The 18,550-nt window shown below is 46.6% G+C and overlaps 2 protein-coding genes across 12 annotated transcripts; both read left to right on the top strand.

Moving 5' to 3' along the window:
* Positions 1 to 30: 30 nt before the first annotated feature.
* MRPL18 (mitochondrial ribosomal protein L18) lies at positions 31 to 3,059 on the top strand. Its single transcript, XM_087774981.1, has 4 exons — positions 31 to 407; positions 1,121 to 1,301; positions 2,356 to 2,590; positions 2,857 to 3,059. Exons 1-4 carry the CDS (start codon positions 341 to 343, stop codon positions 2,926 to 2,928), a joined length of 555 nt encoding a protein of 184 aa, XP_087631107.1. The 5' UTR covers positions 31 to 340; the 3' UTR covers positions 2,929 to 3,059.
* A 761-nt stretch (positions 3,060 to 3,820) lies between these two features.
* Positions 3,821 to 16,122, top strand: PNLDC1 (PARN like ribonuclease domain containing exonuclease 1). Of its 11 annotated transcripts, none has more exons than XR_015708747.1 (19): positions 3,821 to 3,942; positions 4,390 to 4,447; positions 4,546 to 4,637; positions 5,603 to 5,636; positions 5,761 to 5,884; positions 6,605 to 6,693; positions 6,984 to 7,084; positions 8,343 to 8,422; positions 9,425 to 9,562; positions 10,498 to 10,567; positions 10,823 to 10,908; positions 11,136 to 11,191; positions 12,274 to 12,341; positions 13,470 to 13,523; positions 13,741 to 13,783; positions 14,356 to 14,455; positions 14,945 to 15,120; positions 15,293 to 15,526; positions 15,962 to 16,060. XR_015708747.1 is itself a non-coding variant. In XM_087776594.1 (19 exons), exons 1-19 carry the CDS (start codon positions 3,867 to 3,869, stop codon positions 16,032 to 16,034), a joined length of 1,596 nt encoding a protein of 531 aa, XP_087632720.1. In that variant the 5' UTR covers positions 3,821 to 3,866; the 3' UTR covers positions 16,035 to 16,122. The 11 variants fall into 11 exon arrangements, 9 of the variants coding, with proteins under 9 accessions (XP_087632720.1, XP_087632719.1, XP_087632718.1 ...); XM_087776594.1 differs by having other exon boundaries at positions 4,564 to 4,637; positions 12,277 to 12,341; positions 15,293 to 15,391; positions 15,962 to 16,122; XM_087776593.1 differs by having other exon boundaries at positions 4,564 to 4,637; positions 15,293 to 15,391; positions 15,962 to 16,122.
* The last annotated feature ends 2,428 nt before the right edge of the window (positions 16,123 to 18,550 follow it).

Genomic DNA, 18,550 nt, shown 5'->3' with positions numbered 1-18,550 from the left:
CTCGCGCCCTTTTTCCACGGGGGAAAAAAAAAATGAGGAGGCTCTCCGAGCCGGGGCGGCGTTCCCTGCTTTGCTCTGTGCGCCACGGCGGGCACAAGCACGCCCTTGCCGGGGGCCCTCCCCGCGGGGCGCCCGTCCGGCGGAGCGGGAGCGGCTCCCCCACCGCGGCCGCGCCAGGGGTGCTGGGCGCTCCCACGTGACGCCATCAACGCCCGGCGGAAGTCCTCTCGCGGCCGGCTTCCGGGGGAAGTGCCGCCCTCGCCAAGATGGCGGCGCCCGGGTGCCCCTGAGCGGAGGGGAGGTGACTGCCGCCCGAGGCCGTGGCGGGCACCGGTTCCCCATGGCGCTGAGCAGCCGCCGCTGTCTGCTGCTGCTGGCGGCCGGCAGGCTCCAGGCACGCGGAGCGGGTAAGCTCAGTCCCTCCGCGGCTCGCCGTGCCGGCCTTTCCCGGCTGGGGGGCTCCGCGTGAGGTGAGCTCTCCTCTCCCGGGGTGATCCGGCGGCCGGCTGTCGCGGCGGGGCTGCTCCGCAGGGCGCAGGTCACGGTCTGTGCCCGGCGCCCGCTTGTAACGGCCGTTCGCGCTGCTGTGGGAGGGGGGCGCCGCTGGTGCGCCTGCGGCCGGGGCGGGCGGCCTGGCAAGGTCTCAGCCTCGGTGAGAGGTTCCGCAGCCTCTCTGGAGCGAAAAGTTGTGTAGCAGAGTGAGTTTGGAAGCCTACCTCCAAATTCGTGTTTGCTAGCATCGTTAGTGACGACTACGCTGCCGGGATCGAGGATTTTTAACTTCTTATTTGGTAGCATGGCCATTGGTTCCTTGTGTAGTTCACTTTCACTGTTTCCCTATCCTAGGGATCTTCCAGTCATGCTTGAATGTGTATGGTATGGACGGGTCTTGAACCACAGTTAAAATTTAATATACTTTTCACTTTTAGCTTACAGTCCACCTCATAAATTGGAGGAACAGGTTGAGCTGTGGTAATCCACCTATTTGGTGTTTAAAAAAAAAAAAAAATTTTTGCCTTGCCGACTTTTACAAGCTACATCATTTGGTATTGTATTTGTTCTACTGTCTGCATTCTATTTTTTTAACTTTGTGGGGTTCTATTTCCTGCTTTCTCTCAAGGTCTTTGTTTTGCATCAACTACAACCAATCTTAAAACTGAGACAGAAGTGGACACAAACGAAAATGAGGTTGTTGCCCCAGACTTCACTAACAGGAATCCTCGGAACTTGGAGCAGTTGGCCCTGGCTAGGAAGGAGCGTGGCTGGAAGACAACATGGCCAAAGCGTGAATTCTGGCATAGGTGAGTCAGAAAGTCACCAGCAGAAATGAAAACTCCAAAAGAAATAAAGAAACCCACCAGGTGGAATTTCTACAAAATGCGCTTTTTGGGTTGTACATCAGTGGCCCCCTTAGTTGTTCTTAATTAACAGGTATCTTCTGTGTTCAGAGAACAGTAGGCTAGCATCACATGAAAGTTAGCATATGCGTTGAAGATCTTTCCATCTATTGTTAAGGTAGCAGTAATATTGCTTAAGCAACTGCTGTTTAACTTAGGATTCTCCTAGTCCTGTGCTGACCATGCATTATTGTTTTATATGAGGCACTGTAATAGTCTTTTTTTTTTGTTTTGGTTGGCTTTTTTTGTTTGTTTGGGGTTTTTTTTTGTTTGGGGGGGGGGGGGTTGTTTTGGTTTGTTTTTTTTTTTTCAGAAAATGCTGCTTGCTTGTCCTCTGGCAAATAAGTTCATTTTAAGCTGGGGATTCATTATTTTGTTCTTGATTGGAGAAACACGCCCAGTTTGTTCATACCTGGAAATCTGATATTGTCTCAGTGCAGTAGAAAATAGTTGCTGCTAATGCTGTGTGGGTGTGTGTTACGGCTTATGAAGTACTGCTTGATCACTTGCCGATCCTGACAAATTGTCACCTGCTGCGTAAGCAGAAGCCTTTAAGAGACTGCATAGCAACCCTAAGGACACGCTTCTGCTGGAGCAGTTCCCCTGACCTAGTCCATAAGCACCCGTACCGCGCTGTGCGGGTGCACGGTGCTTGGTTTGGAGCGAGTGCTGGCCTGAGGCAGCGCAGGACTGTCACCTGCCCAGCGGGTGAAGAGTTGCTCTTGGAATTTCACTCTGTTGAACTGGTGAAATGAGTCCTAGCTTATGTCCTAATAAAGTAAGCAAAAACCTAGGTAAGATAACAAAAGCAATATCAAGAAATCATTATTGCATTAATAGCTCCAGTACATTGTTTTATTTAAAGTGAGTCACTTATGCATTTAAGCATTTGAACGTGTTTTCTCTTTACATCGGGCAGAGACATCGTAATCCCACGTTCTTTCTTTCCTTCGCTCAGGTTACGGCTTGAGCGGACACAGCATTACGTAGAAGCCTTTGTTGAGCGCTGCAATGGGGACGTTGTGGTATCTGCCTCTACCCGAGAGTGGGCCATAAAGAGACACCTTTACAGTCCCAAGGGAGTAACAGCGTGCAGAAACCTTGGCCGCGTAATGGCGCAGCGCTGTCTGGAAGCAGGAATCAACTTTGTGAACTTTAAAGCTGTTATCCCCTGGGAACGCCGTTGTGACTCGGCAAGTACCCGTCTCCTGATGCTCGTTTGGCCTTTTCTCCTTTTTAAGCATTAATTTTAGTCCTCTTCACCATTAGCTTTCTTACGTGGCTTGACAATCCCTTCTTGCCACGCTCAAAAGGGTGGCTTTGACAAGCTGCCGTTCCTGGCGTTGTGCTTCAGTGAGGCCGTTAACCTCTGCCCCTCCACGTAACGTGTCCCCGCTGATCTGTCGGTGCTGATGGCTTTTCTTTGTACTCAGTCGTGTCTCTCTCTCCTTTAAACAAGATTCAGGAATTCGAAAAGGCTATGGAGGAGGGCGGTGTTGTTCTGCGTGAGCCACGAAGAATCTATCAGTGAGGCGGAGACCGTTGGGAAAGCTTTCCAAGGAACAACCGTCACGTCTTCAGGCGTGTGTACCGGCACAGTGAGGGTCCAGAGCTCGGAAAAGTTGGAAAATGGCATCTTATAATAAAGTATTTTCAAATGCATGGAAGTGCGTCACATTCTTGATTCTAAAATCACCAGCACCTTCTTTTAAGGCTAGAATAAACTGTTATAGTTCAGCCTGACAGACTTAACAGAATTTACTTCAGAGTTCAATACTTTTAAAGTATATTTCATTTTTTATGTTTGATTTTGTGTTTGTTCTAACCTGAGCTCTTTGAAATGCTCGATCCGTGCACGCGGCCAGTCTAATTTAGCAAAATGCCGCCACTACGTGGACGTTTAGAGGTGTAATACCCTTACGTGCTGAACTTGGTAAAAAGTTTATCTCGGCAGCTTTCTCGCGACCCTGAGCCCCTCGAGCCTCGCGGGCCTCGGCGGGAAGCCGCACGAGCGCGGGCCGCAGGGGGCGCGCGGCCCGAGCCCTCGCTCCGCGGCCCTGCCCGGAGAGGCCTGCGCGGGTGCCGCGCTGTGCCGCCGCCCCCTCTGGGGAACGTCCCAAAGCCTCAGCGCCCAGCTGGCGTCGTTCCTAAAAATTCCCAGGATTTTACTGACTTGTTCCCTAGCAGCTGGTGCTGTGTCATAACAGGCAACAGCCGCCAGGCCGCGCTAGCCGTTGGCTGGCGTTTATTTCCAGAGGGCGAAGGCGCGCGACGCGAGCCGCCTCTGCCCTCGGCGCCAGCGCACCGCTGGCGTTTCGCGCCCGAACCCCCGCGCTCGGGTCGCCGCCCGCTCCCGCCGGGCTCCGCCTTCTTCATTTTTTGTAAGGCCGCGCAGGAGCCGCCCCCACCGACGGGGCGCGCAGGCGCGGCGGGCCGGGGTTGTGGGCCGGGGCAGGGGCCGGGGCCGCCATGGAGGTGGGGGCGGCCGCCTTCCCGCGGCGCCTGCCGCGCCTGCGGGGCCGCGTCCGCCGCGCCGCCTTCCTGGGTGAGCGGCGGCCGCAGCGGCGGGGCACTGAGGTGTACTTTAGTGGATAATGGCGCCGCTCTGCGCTCCGACAGCGCAGGCTGAGACACGGGGGGTGTAAAACAGGCAGCAGAGGTTGGAAAGCGAGCCCTCGCTGCGGTGCTGGCCTGGGCTGGGGGCTCAGGGTGCTAGTTTTGGGGACACACACGAGATACGCCAGAGGGTGAGGCGGGCCCCTGCCGGGGGGGCTGCGTGTGGGCGTGGGTCCCGTCCTCGCCCCGCCAGAGGGGTGAGGGAGCAGCGGCTTCTCCTCGGCAGCAGTCGGCCGCCTTTTCTCTTGGGCTGGCTGCCGGTGGGTTTGACACAGAGGTTACGGTGAAGAGCGGTATTTCAGGGATCCTTGTCCTGATGCTGGTGAAATGCGTGCTTCGTAGTTCAGATGTTTCTGTGTTCTTTCCACCTCAACAGCCCTTGATATGGAGTTTACTGGCTTACATTCAACTTTCCCACAAAATAACGAGCCCAGGTAAAGCTGTTGGACTTGAAACGCGAGGGAGACTTGCTGCTCTAGCTGTGTGAGAACAAGCTGTGCGTTGCAAACCCTCTCGTTTCCCCTTCCCCCAGTTCTGGTTTTGTTCACAGCCTGTTTGATTCCCCTGCAGAGCGGTACCTGAAGGCCAGGCAGAGCGTTCAGCGCTTCACTGTTACTCAGCTTGGTAAGTGTTGTCCTGACAGAGAAAATAATCTCTGGAAGTCTTAGTGGCAACTGGCCTGTTGCCAGCTGGCAGGCCCTGCAGGTAGCTCTGGTCTTAATTCACTTGTTACAGAGACATTTGCTTGCTGTGGTAGGTTTTTTCTTCTTTTTTTCCCCTCTGATCTTTAATACTATCAACTTTTTAATATTTTAAGTAAACGTAAAGTCAGGTGGGCCGTGTACTCTTTATGGGTCTAAAGCTGTTCATATTTAAAGATTGCAGGTACAAATACAGGGCTTTTAAAACAAGGGATGCAAGCAAGAAGTAGACAACAGCAGCTCCTATTTGAGGCTATGTCATTTGATATAGTGTATGACTAAAGGGACTATCAGAGGAAAATGAAAGCCAGTATTTCTGATATTCCTAAAATAAGAAAAAAAATCAACACAAGAAAGGGCCTGTGGTGGAGGGCTGTTGACAGTTAACAACCAGTTAGAGGTTAAGAAACCAGCTCCAAAACTGTTTAAAATATTACTCAAAGCCTTAGGCTATGTAAGATCCTAATGTGCTTCTTAGAGATTAATAGAAAAAAAAGAACCTAAGTAGTAAAAAAACATATTTCAGTCCTCTGTGGTGCCTAGCTCCTTCCAAATGTTTTTGTAGTGTAGTTGGACTCGCAGACCTGTGTATGCATAGTTGGAGATTCTCGTGACCGGCTCACCTCTTCTCACCCATTGCTCAGTCTATTTGCTGTTTGATCAGACTTGACTCCTTTTCCCACTTAGCACTAAAAGCTTGTCCCTGTTCAGCTCACAGGGAGCTGGGGAGTGGCCTGGCAGTTGCTGTTAAGATTTGCACTGTGGCATTAGCGAGCAGAAAACATGTACTCCATCGGGGGATCCCCACATCCCTTATCTAATTTTCACAGTATCTGTAGACATCCAGCTAAATATTGCCACTTCAGCGGAGGTTTCTCTCTCTTGCAGGGCTGGCAATATTCTCAAATGAAAATTCAAACAAGTAAGTAAAAAAGCAGTTTTCTGTTACAATGAAGACAGTGCAGTTGAGATGTTAATGCAGAATTCTCTTGGGAGGAGTTATTTCTTGTAATTATCCTCTAGAGAGATTTTTCTTTTCATTGTAGGTATGTGGTGCATTCATACAACTTTTTTCTCTTTCCGTCAACATTGGGAGTTACGGATGTCGAATTCACCCTCTCTGCATGTAGCATTCAGTTCCTGTCTCATTATGGCTTTGACTACAATAAGGTACGTAATCTCTCTGCCAGAAATCTAGAACAGAGGAAGTCTGTGCAATTACAGGACAAATTAGGATTAATATCCCTAAATGCTACATTTCTGGGGTAAACAGCATCTTGCTAAAGTATGAATGCATCATGTGGTTCACTATAAACAGGGAGAGCGAGTGCTGGTTTTTCTGAACTGCTGTAGAGGCAATAACCACATCTTTGTCAGCCTAAGACAGATTTCCCCACCTCAAAAAAAGAAAACCTGTCTCTAGTGAGCTGAGGAGTTACTAAACAGACCCCAGTGGGAGTCTCTACTAGCCATGAAGGTGGGAAAGTCTCAGTTTACCCGCATCTTGCTTATTGCCATGTTTCCCATAAAATTCAGGCTATGCCGTCATGTAAGAGCACTGTTGAGCAGTTTTGGACAGGAAGTGTCGTGGTATCTTGACACTTGATGTATCTCATTAAAGGAAGATGAAAGCAGAGCAAAAAAATTGATTACAGTTGACAAAAATCCTTTTCTTTCCTCCATACATAAACACGTCTTTCTTTATGTAAGAATGCATCTTGGATTACCTTACAGTTTGTATTTTTGAAGAGGATATTCTGACAATGAGGAACACCGGCATATTCCAAGTGTATGCTGGTTTTGGACCTGGCTAACCTGCTATTCTCTAATTTGCTGCAAGAAAGTCCAGGGGAGAGTAACCAACCGGGCATTTTTTTTTTTCCCCATCAGTTTCTCAAAGATGGAATTCCATACATGAATGAGGTACAGGAGAAGATCCTTAGCCAGCATCTCTTAGCGGGCAGCTGGAAGGTCAGCAGGTGAGTGCTATTCAGAGAGGTGGACCCTCAGTACTGACAGTATTGACAGCTCACCTTCACTCAGATCACATTTTGTAGAAATGTTAAAGCCTATTGGTCTGAATGCCTTGCCGTCAGCTGTTCCAGCATGCTGTGGTCTGTCTGAAGGAAGACTGAGATCACAGGATACAATCTGGAGAGATGGGTGAAGGCTGGGAAGTGATGCTTTTGCATTCCCACAGCAAGGCACAAGGCTCCATCTGTAAAGAGTTTTCTCTCACTCTACCTCTTTCCCCCTGATCCTGCTTTAGTGCCCTGGACAGGGATGTGCTGAAGAAGGCTATTGATGAAGTGACCTGTTGGATAGCTGCAGCAGAGGAAGAGGAGACTATGATTCTGCAGGATCTGAATGGTATGAAACGGGGTGCCTCCCTTAGGCACCTGTGGGCTCTGAGTGGCTTCATCAATGCTCCTGAACCTCTGGGGCTGCTACGGTCCTTTGCTGCCTGTTCTGTTAAACTGCTCTGTTGAGAGTGAAAGCATCTGTGCCCATCCTGCCATTACAACTCCTTGCCCCTGTCTGTGCCTCAGTTCCTGTCAGGCGTTCGTCTCTGGATTCTGCTTTTCTGCTCCGTTGGGGTGGTGGGTCTTTCTGTAGTGCAAGTGGATTCTGTAGCAGCAACTGGAGAATATGCAGTTGCTCTGGATCAGGACAACTTTTGACTTGTTTTAAATCCTGGGTGATTTTTGTGTTCTTCCCCTTGGAGAAGGGAAAGGCAGGCCTCCTTTCAGAGTTTGTTTCTTCTCATGTGGAGCAACAAGGAGCCCCATGGAGACACATATATATGCCAGTGGGGATAAACAGGCCACGTACCACCTGCGTTAGCTTTTGGGAGCACTATAGCAGAGCCGAGGAATTTTCTGTGCTTTGGAGGAGTTGAGGGACAGGGAATTGTAGTAGAGAATAGTTTGTATCACAGAAACCAAGTCTTAATCCTTTAGGTCAGGGAATAAAATACAGAAAAGGTTAGGAAGGACAGAAAGTATTTAAGGCTTTGTCTGTTGATGCTTTTTTGCAGAGTGTGAAATAGAGGGGGTGGGGAGCGTGCTGTGTTTTGTATCTGCTAGTCAGCTATACGCTACTGATATTTCAGTAGGGTCTGGCAATGGTGAGCACCTGTGACAGGACAGACATTTATTTAAGACTGATTATGTCTTTTTGCATGCTGTTTAGAAGAGGACTGTGTTAGTTCCTTACCAGCTGTGGGGGAAAATGCATTGGTGCCTCTCATCTGTGCTTGGCTTCTGGGTGTATTGCTCTGAAACCTTCCAAAACCCACAGACAGTCTTTTTCAGAGTAGTAGCCTTCCTCACTCTTCAATTAGTCTTTTCCTTTCCTCTATGTCCTCACAAAAGCTTATTTGCCTGAAATTCTCACTGTGACTTTTTTTTTTTTGGTTGTTTTTTTTTTTTTTGTGTTCCCACCCCCCCGCCCCCCGTAATCATCGTGTATGGTAGTGTACCAAGATCATACATTCAGGAGTATTTTCTGTACACTGAGGGAGAAACATGTGGTCAGTCCTTTGGTCTAGAAAAAAATGTGTTTTCCTAAATAGGCTTGTCTGCATCTCTGAAGTTTTTGCTATTTTTTTTTTTTTTTTTCCCCTCAGGCTATCAGATGTTTGAAGTTCAGCTGGTTCTGAGACAGGCTCTCCAAAATGTTTGGACACAGCCTCTTGGAGACAAGAAGGTGAGGTGGAAATGTGGACCTTTTGAAAAGAGGGTTTCTATCTAGACAGATAGGACTGGCATTCTTGCAGGGACTCTGAAATGTTGCTTGTACTTCTAATGGTAGGGTCCAGGAGGAGGAGAAGACAATGACAAAGGAATGTTCTGGGAAGTGTTGATTGTGAGATCCCAAGAAAAGGGATCCAGAAGACTGAGTGACTTTGGTTTCTGTTTGTCCTGTAGCCACAAAATACCTGGAGCTGGAAGTGCTTGTCCTTGAGGCGCTTCTGGTGGGACCCTCTCTGTGTCTCCAGACTTTGTTAGATCTCTCCTTCAATACCTCCGCAAGAATGTACAGTTTTTAGCCTTTTTTTGTGGTTTTCCTTTGCCGACTTTTGCCATGTAGTTGCTTTGAAGACTTTTACTCTGTTACATGGCTTGCTGTTTTGCTATTGCTATTTTACATTTGGTGCAATATTTTCTGAATTAAACCTCTGGCTGTGGATTTCTCAAAACATGCGTATGATACCAGTCAGTTGGTTAGAAGCAGATTACAGAAGTCTTTTTTTTTTTTTTTTTTTTTACATTAGTACTATGTTGGTCTGATAACTAATGTCAACAGAGTGACAGATTTACCCAGCCTTCTCACCTGAAGCATAGCCTTTGGGGACTCTGTTTGTGTGATGGCTGTTTGTTTCTGTTTTTCGGTGCCATGAACTTACCATATTTTTGTCAAGTGAAATTGAATTACGTTCATTTGTGCTCCAAAAAAACTGGGGTAGGAACCATCCTTTTAACAAGAGAAGCATTAATAAGACACCCTTAGAGCAGGTCTCTTGTTACTGGAGCACTGATGTCCATATGGAAAAGAAGTGAGACAGTCCTGAGGTCCCAGGGGATGCAGTGTTTCTCCATCCTTCATAGCCTAGGAGCTGAACTTGTCCTCGGCATTACTGAACCCCAGTAAGCAACGTAGATACAACTAGCATAGGAGGTTGAGATACCCAGTGACCGTTCTTTTCAGGTAATGGTGAAAAAAGTGAGTCCGCAGCATCGTCAGGTTCTGGAGAACTCTCCTTATGACCACTGCCAGGAGGAGTTCATTCTCCTGTCTGCCCGGGGCTTCACCAACCTCTTCCAGACACTTGTTAAAGCCAAGAAGGTAAAATGCCTCGTCCCTACTCTCATTTTTCATCTCTTTTTGGTTTGCTGCACTGGATGCAGAGGGATGATGAAAGATAAAGTAGTAATTTATATTAAATGACTCAACTCATTCAGTGTGATCATCCTGTTTAGTTGTCAGTAAAACTGAGATGAATTCTTACATTGCAGTCATGGTTAGAAAAAATGAATGTTAAACGTTACATCTTCTTACTGACTAGGTCCCACTCACAAAACATGCTCAGAATTACAGATCCAAACACTAGATTTCCCTGTGTTACTTTTCTATTACTTGTGCAAACCAAGTGCGGCCAGGGGAGAGGGAGCCAGAACCCATTCTGCAATGTGTTTCTTACGTCACTTGAGAAAACGCAGGAGTCTGCAATGTTGAAAATCGTTGTGTTACACAGCATGAGTCACCATCTAAGAAAGCTGAGCAGATTCTTGCCTTTTGGGCAAGTTACGCTTTTCAGCACATGACAGACCACTTTATTGGACCATATGGACCATTGGGCTGATTATGTGTGGAAATTCTTATGTTCTGTATGCAGATTATTGAATGAATTTCAGCTTCAGAAGACTATGGGTGATGTGCAGGCAAAGGCTCTCCCTCCCCTTGTGAGTGAGCCTATAGATCTGATCGCTGGAAGATTTTACCAGTGTTCAGCTGAACTGAAAATCCACCTAGCTCCTTAGGTCCACTCAAACTAGAATGCTGCTGAAAAAATACCCTCCTCAGAGAGTCCACAAGTCTGATTTCCTGAAAGCAGTCGTCCTGTGAGCTTTGCAGCCTGAATGACTTTTGGGTGAGCGCGTGTGGATGCTGTCCACCGGAGGAAAGGATTACAGCTGTTGAGCATGCCTAAAACTGGTTATCTCTGAGCTCTCTTCAAAACTATGCTCCAATGGGCTGTTATGTTTATATTCTTCCTGTAGCCCCTGGTGGGACACAACATGCTTATGGACCTGATGCATCTTCATGACAAGTTCTACAAGCCCCTTCCAGGTAATGCTGTACGTAGCTGCTGTCCCCAGGCTGCTGCCTTTGCAATGGGGATGGGACAGTAAGCACAGCGGTCATTCGCCGCCCCAGCCACCCCCAGTGCTTAGCAAGCGGCAGTGCTAGTTGCCTCTTCTGAGCTCCAACTGCTGGAGCAGTGCATCGTTCCTCTGACTTCACCTCTCTTTCTTATTCCTTTGAAATACCATTGGCTTTTCCTCAGTTTTACGATGTCTTTCTCCACGTGTGTTTTGCTTTCAGAAAGCTATGAGGAGTTTAAAAGGAACATTCACCACCTGTTTCCTGTCCTCATAGACACCAAGACTGTAACAAAATCCATCTGGAAGGTGAGATGCAAAGGTCTTTTTGTTTGGAGTTAAAGCTCGTCTTTCACCCAAAAGAGACGATATCTTTCCTCATTGCCCTGTGGTTACAGAACTGTGACCACTTCTCAGTGTTGCCTTGAGACATTCTGATTTTAGATCTCACTTCATGAATCATCAGTACCAGTAAATGAGCTCACTTACCACGCGGTCTGTCTTGGTTGGTTTCCTAACATGTTCTTCTTTTATAGAAATGTCCATTTCCTCGAGTATCTAATCTTTTGGAGGTGTATGCGGTTTTGTGCAGGTACGTGGTGGGCTATAAAGCCTTCAGCAATCCCTTTGTTTTCTTGGGAAAGATATTTCAAAGTCAGTCATTTCATATGTTCATACTTGCCCTCCTCCCAAATGTTTTTCAGCTGGTTTCTTGTCTTTCTAAATTTAAGAGCAAAAGATTTGCTCATCTTTCTTATAAAAGTAATTGTGCGGTAAATTATTTGTTCTAAGTCACTTCTTGTATTGTACCACCATTACTTCATTGGTCAGAAGTTTGGCTTGCAGACAGCCTGGCATACAACTTTAGAGTTGTATGTTGCTTATAGCGTGTTATGAGTGAGTTTCAGTTCTCAGTGAAAATACACCCTAGTTTCAAATGCGAGATCCCAAGAAAGAGCTGCACCGAGCCCAAAGCAGTAACTAAATACAATGTTCAAATGGAGCACATGAGTAGATATCGTATCTCGTGAGCTTAGCCGTGATGTGGTAGAGTTCTCTTTTTTTTTTTTTTTTTTTATGTTGCTTTTCTGGGTAAATTGTTTTCATGTCAGTTTTGTGAAGAAAAGGAAAATTTTGCCTCTTCCCCTCGCCCCCTACTCTCAAGAAGGAGATGCAAAATTAGTGCTTATAAAAACTACTAGGATTCTGGGTGGTTTCATTTGTTTTAGCAATTTCAGACTGCAGATTCTCACAAGTTTTTATGCTTGTTTTTTCTTTCTTTTATTTCAGTCATTCCATGGGTATCTGTTTATTAATCTATCCTCTGGAGTTCCCCATTCAAATAGAACCACCTAGTCAACCCCTTTCCTTGGAGTTTTCCATCGGTTTTTAGTTCTAGTCACATATTTTTGTATGCAATTAGAGCAGACTTCCTGCTTAGAAGGTTTGATTGGGGGAAGAGACTGAGGAAGTATTTAGGTGTTAGTTTTCAGGAAGAAAACTGGTAGATATTATTCAGCTAAGTATCTTAGCCTTTCATAGAATACTACCAAAGTTCCTTTTAAAGTCTTCAGTAGCTTTTTCTGAAATGAAGCCACAGGTCACTAGAGAACAGTAACCTGTCTCTAACATAATGAGGAAAGACAAAACTCTTACACATCCACTTTTCTTCAGCAGCAACCTAAATCCCAAAGATCCAACGTGCCCAGTGATAGCTCTTGCAAGTGACTGCTCAAGATACGGTATGTTCTTAAGGAATTCTTCAAAGTTGGGTAGCAAAAAAGGGTTTTGTTTTACTCTGTGGATGTCCACATGCAAAGCATGACTGAGTGCCAGTGGGTCTCCTGAATTTGCACAGAGCTGCCGACACACGTTCTTGTCCAGGCCGAAAGCCTGGGCTTCCAAAACATCACGTGTTCTGCATGTCCCTGGTAGCTGCTGAGGGTAATGCAGGGCAGGTTTGCATCGTGCTGCTAGCACAAATGGCATTTACACTAAGTTGGGCTAAACTGAGCCCGACTTGGGGCTGTGAAGAGTCGGAAGCCCTTGAAAGGGGCAAGGGGAGTTGGGAAACAGCGGTCCTAGAATGGAAAATAGTGGGAGCTCGTGGCAGGGCGGTCCCAGAAAGTAGCAGGAGCTCGGTGGCTTGTGTGCAGGGTTAGTGGTGCTGTGTGTGCAGGAGGTTGTGTTCAGTACCTGGTGTGATACTGGCTGCGAGGCAGACGGTTCCTGGCTTCTCCTGGCAGCACGGTGTCCTGCAGCACAGGGCCTCCTGTGTTTTGAAATGGTTTCCATACCATCAATAATGTATATAACACAGTTTGGTTTAGATCCTCATGAAAGTTAAAATTTTTTAACGTGAATCTCGCTAAGCTTTTCAGCCATTTGTATAACTGCTGCCTTTTTAGAATCATAGAATCGTTAAGGTTGGAAAAGACCCTTAAGATCATTGAGTCCAACTGTTAACCTTAGCACTGCCAAGTCCACCACTAAACCATGTCCTTAAGCACCACCTCTACCCGTCTTTTAAATACCTCCAGGGATGGAGACTCAACCACTTCCCTGGGCAGCCTGTTCTAACAGAATTAGAATTTCAGAATTAATTAGAATTAATTACTTAAGTAATGAAAGTCCAACCGTTAACCTATCACTGTTTTTGTTGGTATCGTTTTAAAATGCATGGTAGAAGCATAGGCATTCCTGTAGGGTCTAAAGGTTTCAGGGTGAGGAAGGAAACAGAGCTGACTGGGGAGGGGGAAAACTCCAAAACAGAACAATGGTTCTTATGAATGTTAGGATTCTGCAGTGGAGCAGTTTCCACAGCATGCTAAAGGTGTTTACTCCTTTTTGATTTTCTCGGACACCTACAGCTGAGAAGAAATCTCCTCACGAGGCAGGCTATGATGCATTTCTCTGTGGTTCAGGTAAAATGCTTCTTAAACACTTCTTCAGAGTTTGCATAGGGACTTGGCAATTCCTCTCCTGCTCTGTAGCTCTATCTGATGCTAAGAAATGTTTGTTTCTATACAGTCTGTTGCTCTTAGTAACTTAGCTGCACTTTAGTGAGTTTTTGCTTTCCATTTGTTTAGTTTATGTTTCTTTAGCTTTGTTCTAATGCCACCTCATTATTCCTCCTTCTAGTTCTTCTGAAGTCAGCTCATTTGCTACTGTGCAGATCCACAGAGTGAGTGATGTTTAAATGTTTACTGAAAATTGCATTACATGGATGGATCCTATGGAAAACAGTCGTCAGTTTGCTCTGGCTGACTTTTTGTTTTGCAGGCTGGCCTTCCTTTTGGATAAGAGAAAGTGTTATTGGAAATGTCACTGTTCTAATTAGATTTTTATTTTATAAATCTGAAAGTAGTAGCTTTATGTCAAAGCTGACATTTTAAAAATGAAATCAGGGGCCATGCGATGGCTCAGAGGTTGGGAAATGGCATTGTGACTCCTTTATCCTTGAACAAGCTCTCTCAAGTTCAGTTCACTTGGGTAAGGGTCAAATCATTTTCCATTAGTTTCCATTTTTGAAATCTCTGTGATTCAGTGCCTTCAGTTAAGTTCCTAAGAGGCAACTGTTCAAATCCCTTCCTTTTGCTTGCAGCTTTTCGACTGCTGTAGAAAATACCAAGATCTGAAATACCTATTTTGTCACTAGTTAAAGAGCTTCTTCAGGAGCTCTGTGCTCCAGAGGCACTGTGCAGCAGTGGAGTGCTGGAGAAACAAAACTTTGTTCCATTTTGTTTTCTGATGTAGCGATGCAGTGGAGGCTCATCCTTCTTTCTCTCAGTATCTCACCGTGTTAGCCGAGTATGTGAACAAAGTGAATTTCATCCGAGGTGGTGTTTCAAGCATTGTGCGTATGAATTGCAGGTCTGTGACCAGTTTGTGGGGTGCGTAGGTCAGTAGCCTAGTTGATGATGGTTTCATTAGAGGAGAAAAATCCACCAGTGCCTGGGCCCACCTTGGCAGAAGTTGCCATCGTACAAATGACACAATTGACCTTTCAAAATAGCAAATGAATTGAATTTCTACTTTGTGAAATGTCTTAATGTTGTTATCCTGTAAGATGGCATTAGTCAGTGTATGTTGCCCTATTTCTCTCTGCTCTGCAAGAGAGCTTGCTGTTTCTCTGGTGGCTTCTCCATGGTAATCGTGACAGTTTGCTTTTATGATTCATTTTTAGAAGAATCTTGGGACAAAAGAAAAATAATTTTACACCAACAGTTGTGTTGTACAACCTGTCTTATTTATGTGTCACGTTTTGCATATTTTCTGATGATGTTAGTAGTTCTTCTGTAGTATTTCCGAACTCAGATATGTCTCGGTATTGTACGTTTTCCAGAATTTTTCTGGGGAAGATGCTCCCTGCCAACGTCCCCCTCTCTTGGTTGTCCATGTCCGAGGCTGGCCAGGGCTGAATGAAAGGCAGATTTACCAAGAGTTTAAAGCGCTCTGTCGCTTTGACGTCAGATGGCTTTCAAAGAACCAGTTCATTCTGCTCTCCAATAAATACAAGCAGTAAGTGACCGGAAAGTCTTACTTTTTTGTCCCTTGATCCTCTTTGATCCAAGTCTTCACCCCACGCCCCCTCTGCTGTGACAGCTCTTAGATAAAGAGATTCCTGCCCCGAGCTGTGGGATGCTGTAAGCAGCCCGCCAGCCGGGGCTCATGACGTCGGCTTTCCTTACAGCGTCAGGCGCGTTCTGCGAGATTACAAGCACCACCCTCACCTGCGGGTTTCCCTCTATCGCCACTGGAGGCACTCCCCGCGAGTGAACTGCCTGCTGCAGTGAGTCGGGGAGATGGGGAACGGGAAGGGGAAAGGCGTTCCTCTGGGGGTGCGGGCCTGTCCCGGCGGCAGTCTGCCGCGCTTCGGCCGCCTCTGTCTGCCGGCCCTCCAGGAGAACAAGGGCTGCAGAAGCAGGTTCGCTTGCCAGCTGCTGGGTGGCTACTTGTGAGCTTTCCGCCCTGGGCAACGGGACTTTAGCCGTGATCCCCATTAACTGGGGAATGTTACCCCATGGAGAGCACAAAACTACGTATGTGCTATCATAACAGGCAGAGGGTTATCTTGATGAGCTGTAGTGATAGCTCTAATAAGCTTGAGGAGAGAGAGGCAGAGTCTCCAAGGCGTGGGATGGATGTGGGTTTTTTTCCTACAGCAGAGTCGAAAGCTCTGTAGTAGGAGAGAATTCCAGATTCAAAGCGCACCGCTCTCTCGAGGCTGTGACAGCAATGCTCATGAAGGGCGAATTTCTGGCCTGACACAGTTTGGAAAAGAACCTCAGTGCTCAATAAGGAGAAAATTAAGCCCTGAATATAAGTAGCCTAACAGCGTTTTATTATTCTCGCCCTTTAGAGTCTCCGGTATTGTGGCACTGTGGTCTCTCTTGGCCTTTGTACTCGGAGGAGCGCCTTGCTGTTCATTCTAAAGGACTGCCTTCCCGATGAGACACGAGGAATGCAGACCTTATTTTTTGTGTTTGTCTATGTTTTGTTTTGTTTCATTTCATTCAATAAACTGAGCAAAAAAAAAAAAAGCTATGAATAGTGTTTTTAATTGCTTTCTTGGAAATGTGTTTTTAAAGGGGATGTGTTGGTTTCCCATTTGTGGTATTTTGTAATCTGTCCAAAGCACAGTTCCCTCCTGAAGAGAGAGAGACGGTTGTTTCGATGCCTAATTTACTTGGATCCTCTGTTGGTTCTTCACAGCTATTCATAAACCCAGTTTGTTCCCAGTGCTTGTGCTGCTGCATAGAACACATTTCTGATGAAGTTTGGGAAGTTACGAAATGAAAGAGGCTATTTTTAGCTTCAGTTGTAAAGCTGGGGAAATGTCACTGTTTACCAAATGAGAATGGGCAGAGTTGATGGCGAAACCACTCTTGGGGCTCATGAAGGATTCTGGGGAACAGTAAATAATTTGCTGTGCTGTCAGTGTCGTGCAGGCGTCTTTTCAGAGGCAGCGGAGCTGAGGATAGGCACAGATAGGTGGAATTTATCAGCTTCCAATTTGTAGAATACACACGGGTCAGGCGAGTTGGCAAGCGTTTGTTTGCTTCCAGCGCGCAGCACGTGAGCAGTCCTTTATCCAGAAATATCATGAGGCATGCTTTGTTGATCAGTTTCTCTGATATAGCTGGAGTGTTTGCCAGGCCAGGGACTGTGGTCTCAGAAATTTTTCTTCATTCATTTCCTTCTCTTCTTAAAAACAACCTGTTGATCCATGGTTTCCAAATAATGGTCCCTGGATTTCATCAGCCAGACCTACCTGGATGGGGCCCACGATCATCTAATAGGTAGAACCTGCCTGTAATTGACTCCGAAATGGGAGTCGCTGCAGGGGACCTCAGCGCAGCAGCACGGTGTTGCGGTGGGCCTGAGGATCATGCGCCCTCCGCTACTAACAGCCTGCGGCTTCGCGGCTCTGCGGGGGGAAAGGGCAGTGCATCGTCAGATGTGGTTCTCTTCTGCGCAGCCTGTGGTTTGCAGCTCTTGTTTCATAAGCCAGCTCCTAGCCAGGCAAGTAACTGACTTCTTGATGACTTTTTTTGGTAACCCTTTCAGTGACGGGGTTCTCTGTCACAGTGTAAGTATCAAATACCAGTGTAAGTATCTCCTTGTTTAATCTGTACTGTTGTTTTTGTCTTTCAGTGTCATTAGACACCCTCCTTGTGTCAAGGAGAGCACAGGCTGTGTGCGTTGGGTAGGCTTGGGAAAATTTTCACTGGGTGTTACCTGCAGTAGCATGTATTTTCCCATAAAAACACTCTTCTTGGCTTATGATCTGGATAGTGCCCTTGTTCTCTGGGGTCCGGATTCAGCTAGCTACTTAAACGTGAGGAGGTGCCGCCTCACTTGCGTCTAATCTTTACGGTTTGGGGATCACGAAGATGTAGATGCTGTTACCTTTCAGAAGCACAGCAGTTTTTAAGGGAGCACGCACTCTGAAGGAACAAAGAAATTGTTCCATCTTTAAATTTTGTTCCCTTCCTCCCATTTTCTTTTCCGAGTGGCCCACGGACAAATACTGAATAAGTTCACTGCAGTACTATTCTCTCTCTTGGTTCACCCTCTAGAGAAACACGCTTTCCCATGGAAGAAAGCAGAGATACTTTCACCCATTTTTGAGAAATAGCCCACGGGTCTGACCATGCCTTCTCCCTTTCCAAGGGACAGACATGCCTCGCGCAGCAACATCGTGTAGTGAATCAAGAGATTTGGCTTTCCTGCATTATAAATAACAATTGCTGCAGATCTACTAGATATTCCTCCTATAAATCAGTTAAGTTTACATGCAGGGTAACTACATGAGGAAGAAATGAGAGCAGGTTGAGTATATTCCGATCTCCCTCTTAGGGGAGAATTTACAGAAGCAAGTTGCCTGTCTGTAATAACCTAGGGTCACTCGCTGCTCAGAGCCTTTTAAAGACATCAATCAGATGTACTAGCAGTCAATTCCCATGAAATGAGTTAGCTGGGGGCTAGTCTAACAAATCAGAGCAGCAACTTTTAGCTGTGGGAACAGATTTACGAGCTTTTCGGAGCGGCTGTAGGTCAAGACAAAATCTCCCTGCCCATGCCAATCTGGCCGTTCCCACCTCAGCTGTCCCTTTTGCTCCAGACTAGGGCAGTGTTAGTAAGTGAAGTTGGAAGTATCAGAAGTAGCTCAGGTTATGCCTGTTCCTGCGTGTCTTCCGCAAGAAGCGGGGGGTACTTTTGATTCTTGTGAAGCCAATTCAAGGTGGTGCAACCTGCCTCGTAACTCTGGCTCTGAAGAGGCACGTGGCTGAGGGGCTCTGGGGGCTGGCAGCTCGGAAAATCAAACCCCTCTCCCTAAGACAGTGGTAAAACCACAGCAAAGTCCCTAGCAGCAGTTACAGCACACCTGCTTCTCAGCGCTATCAGAAAGTTGTACTTCAGCGCTAAGGCTTGAAAGGACAATTCC

The sequence above is a fragment of the Nipponia nippon genome, unplaced genomic scaffold (genome assembly GCF_047370975.1).
Source record: "Nipponia nippon isolate SJK-2023a ecotype South Korea unplaced genomic scaffold, ASM4737097v1 scaffold_4, whole genome shotgun sequence".
NCBI classification, from domain to species: domain Eukaryota; kingdom Metazoa; phylum Chordata; class Aves; order Pelecaniformes; family Threskiornithidae; genus Nipponia; species Nipponia nippon.
The sequence above is the reverse complement of the archived record's forward strand: the minus strand, read 5'-3'. Positions and strand labels throughout refer to the sequence as shown.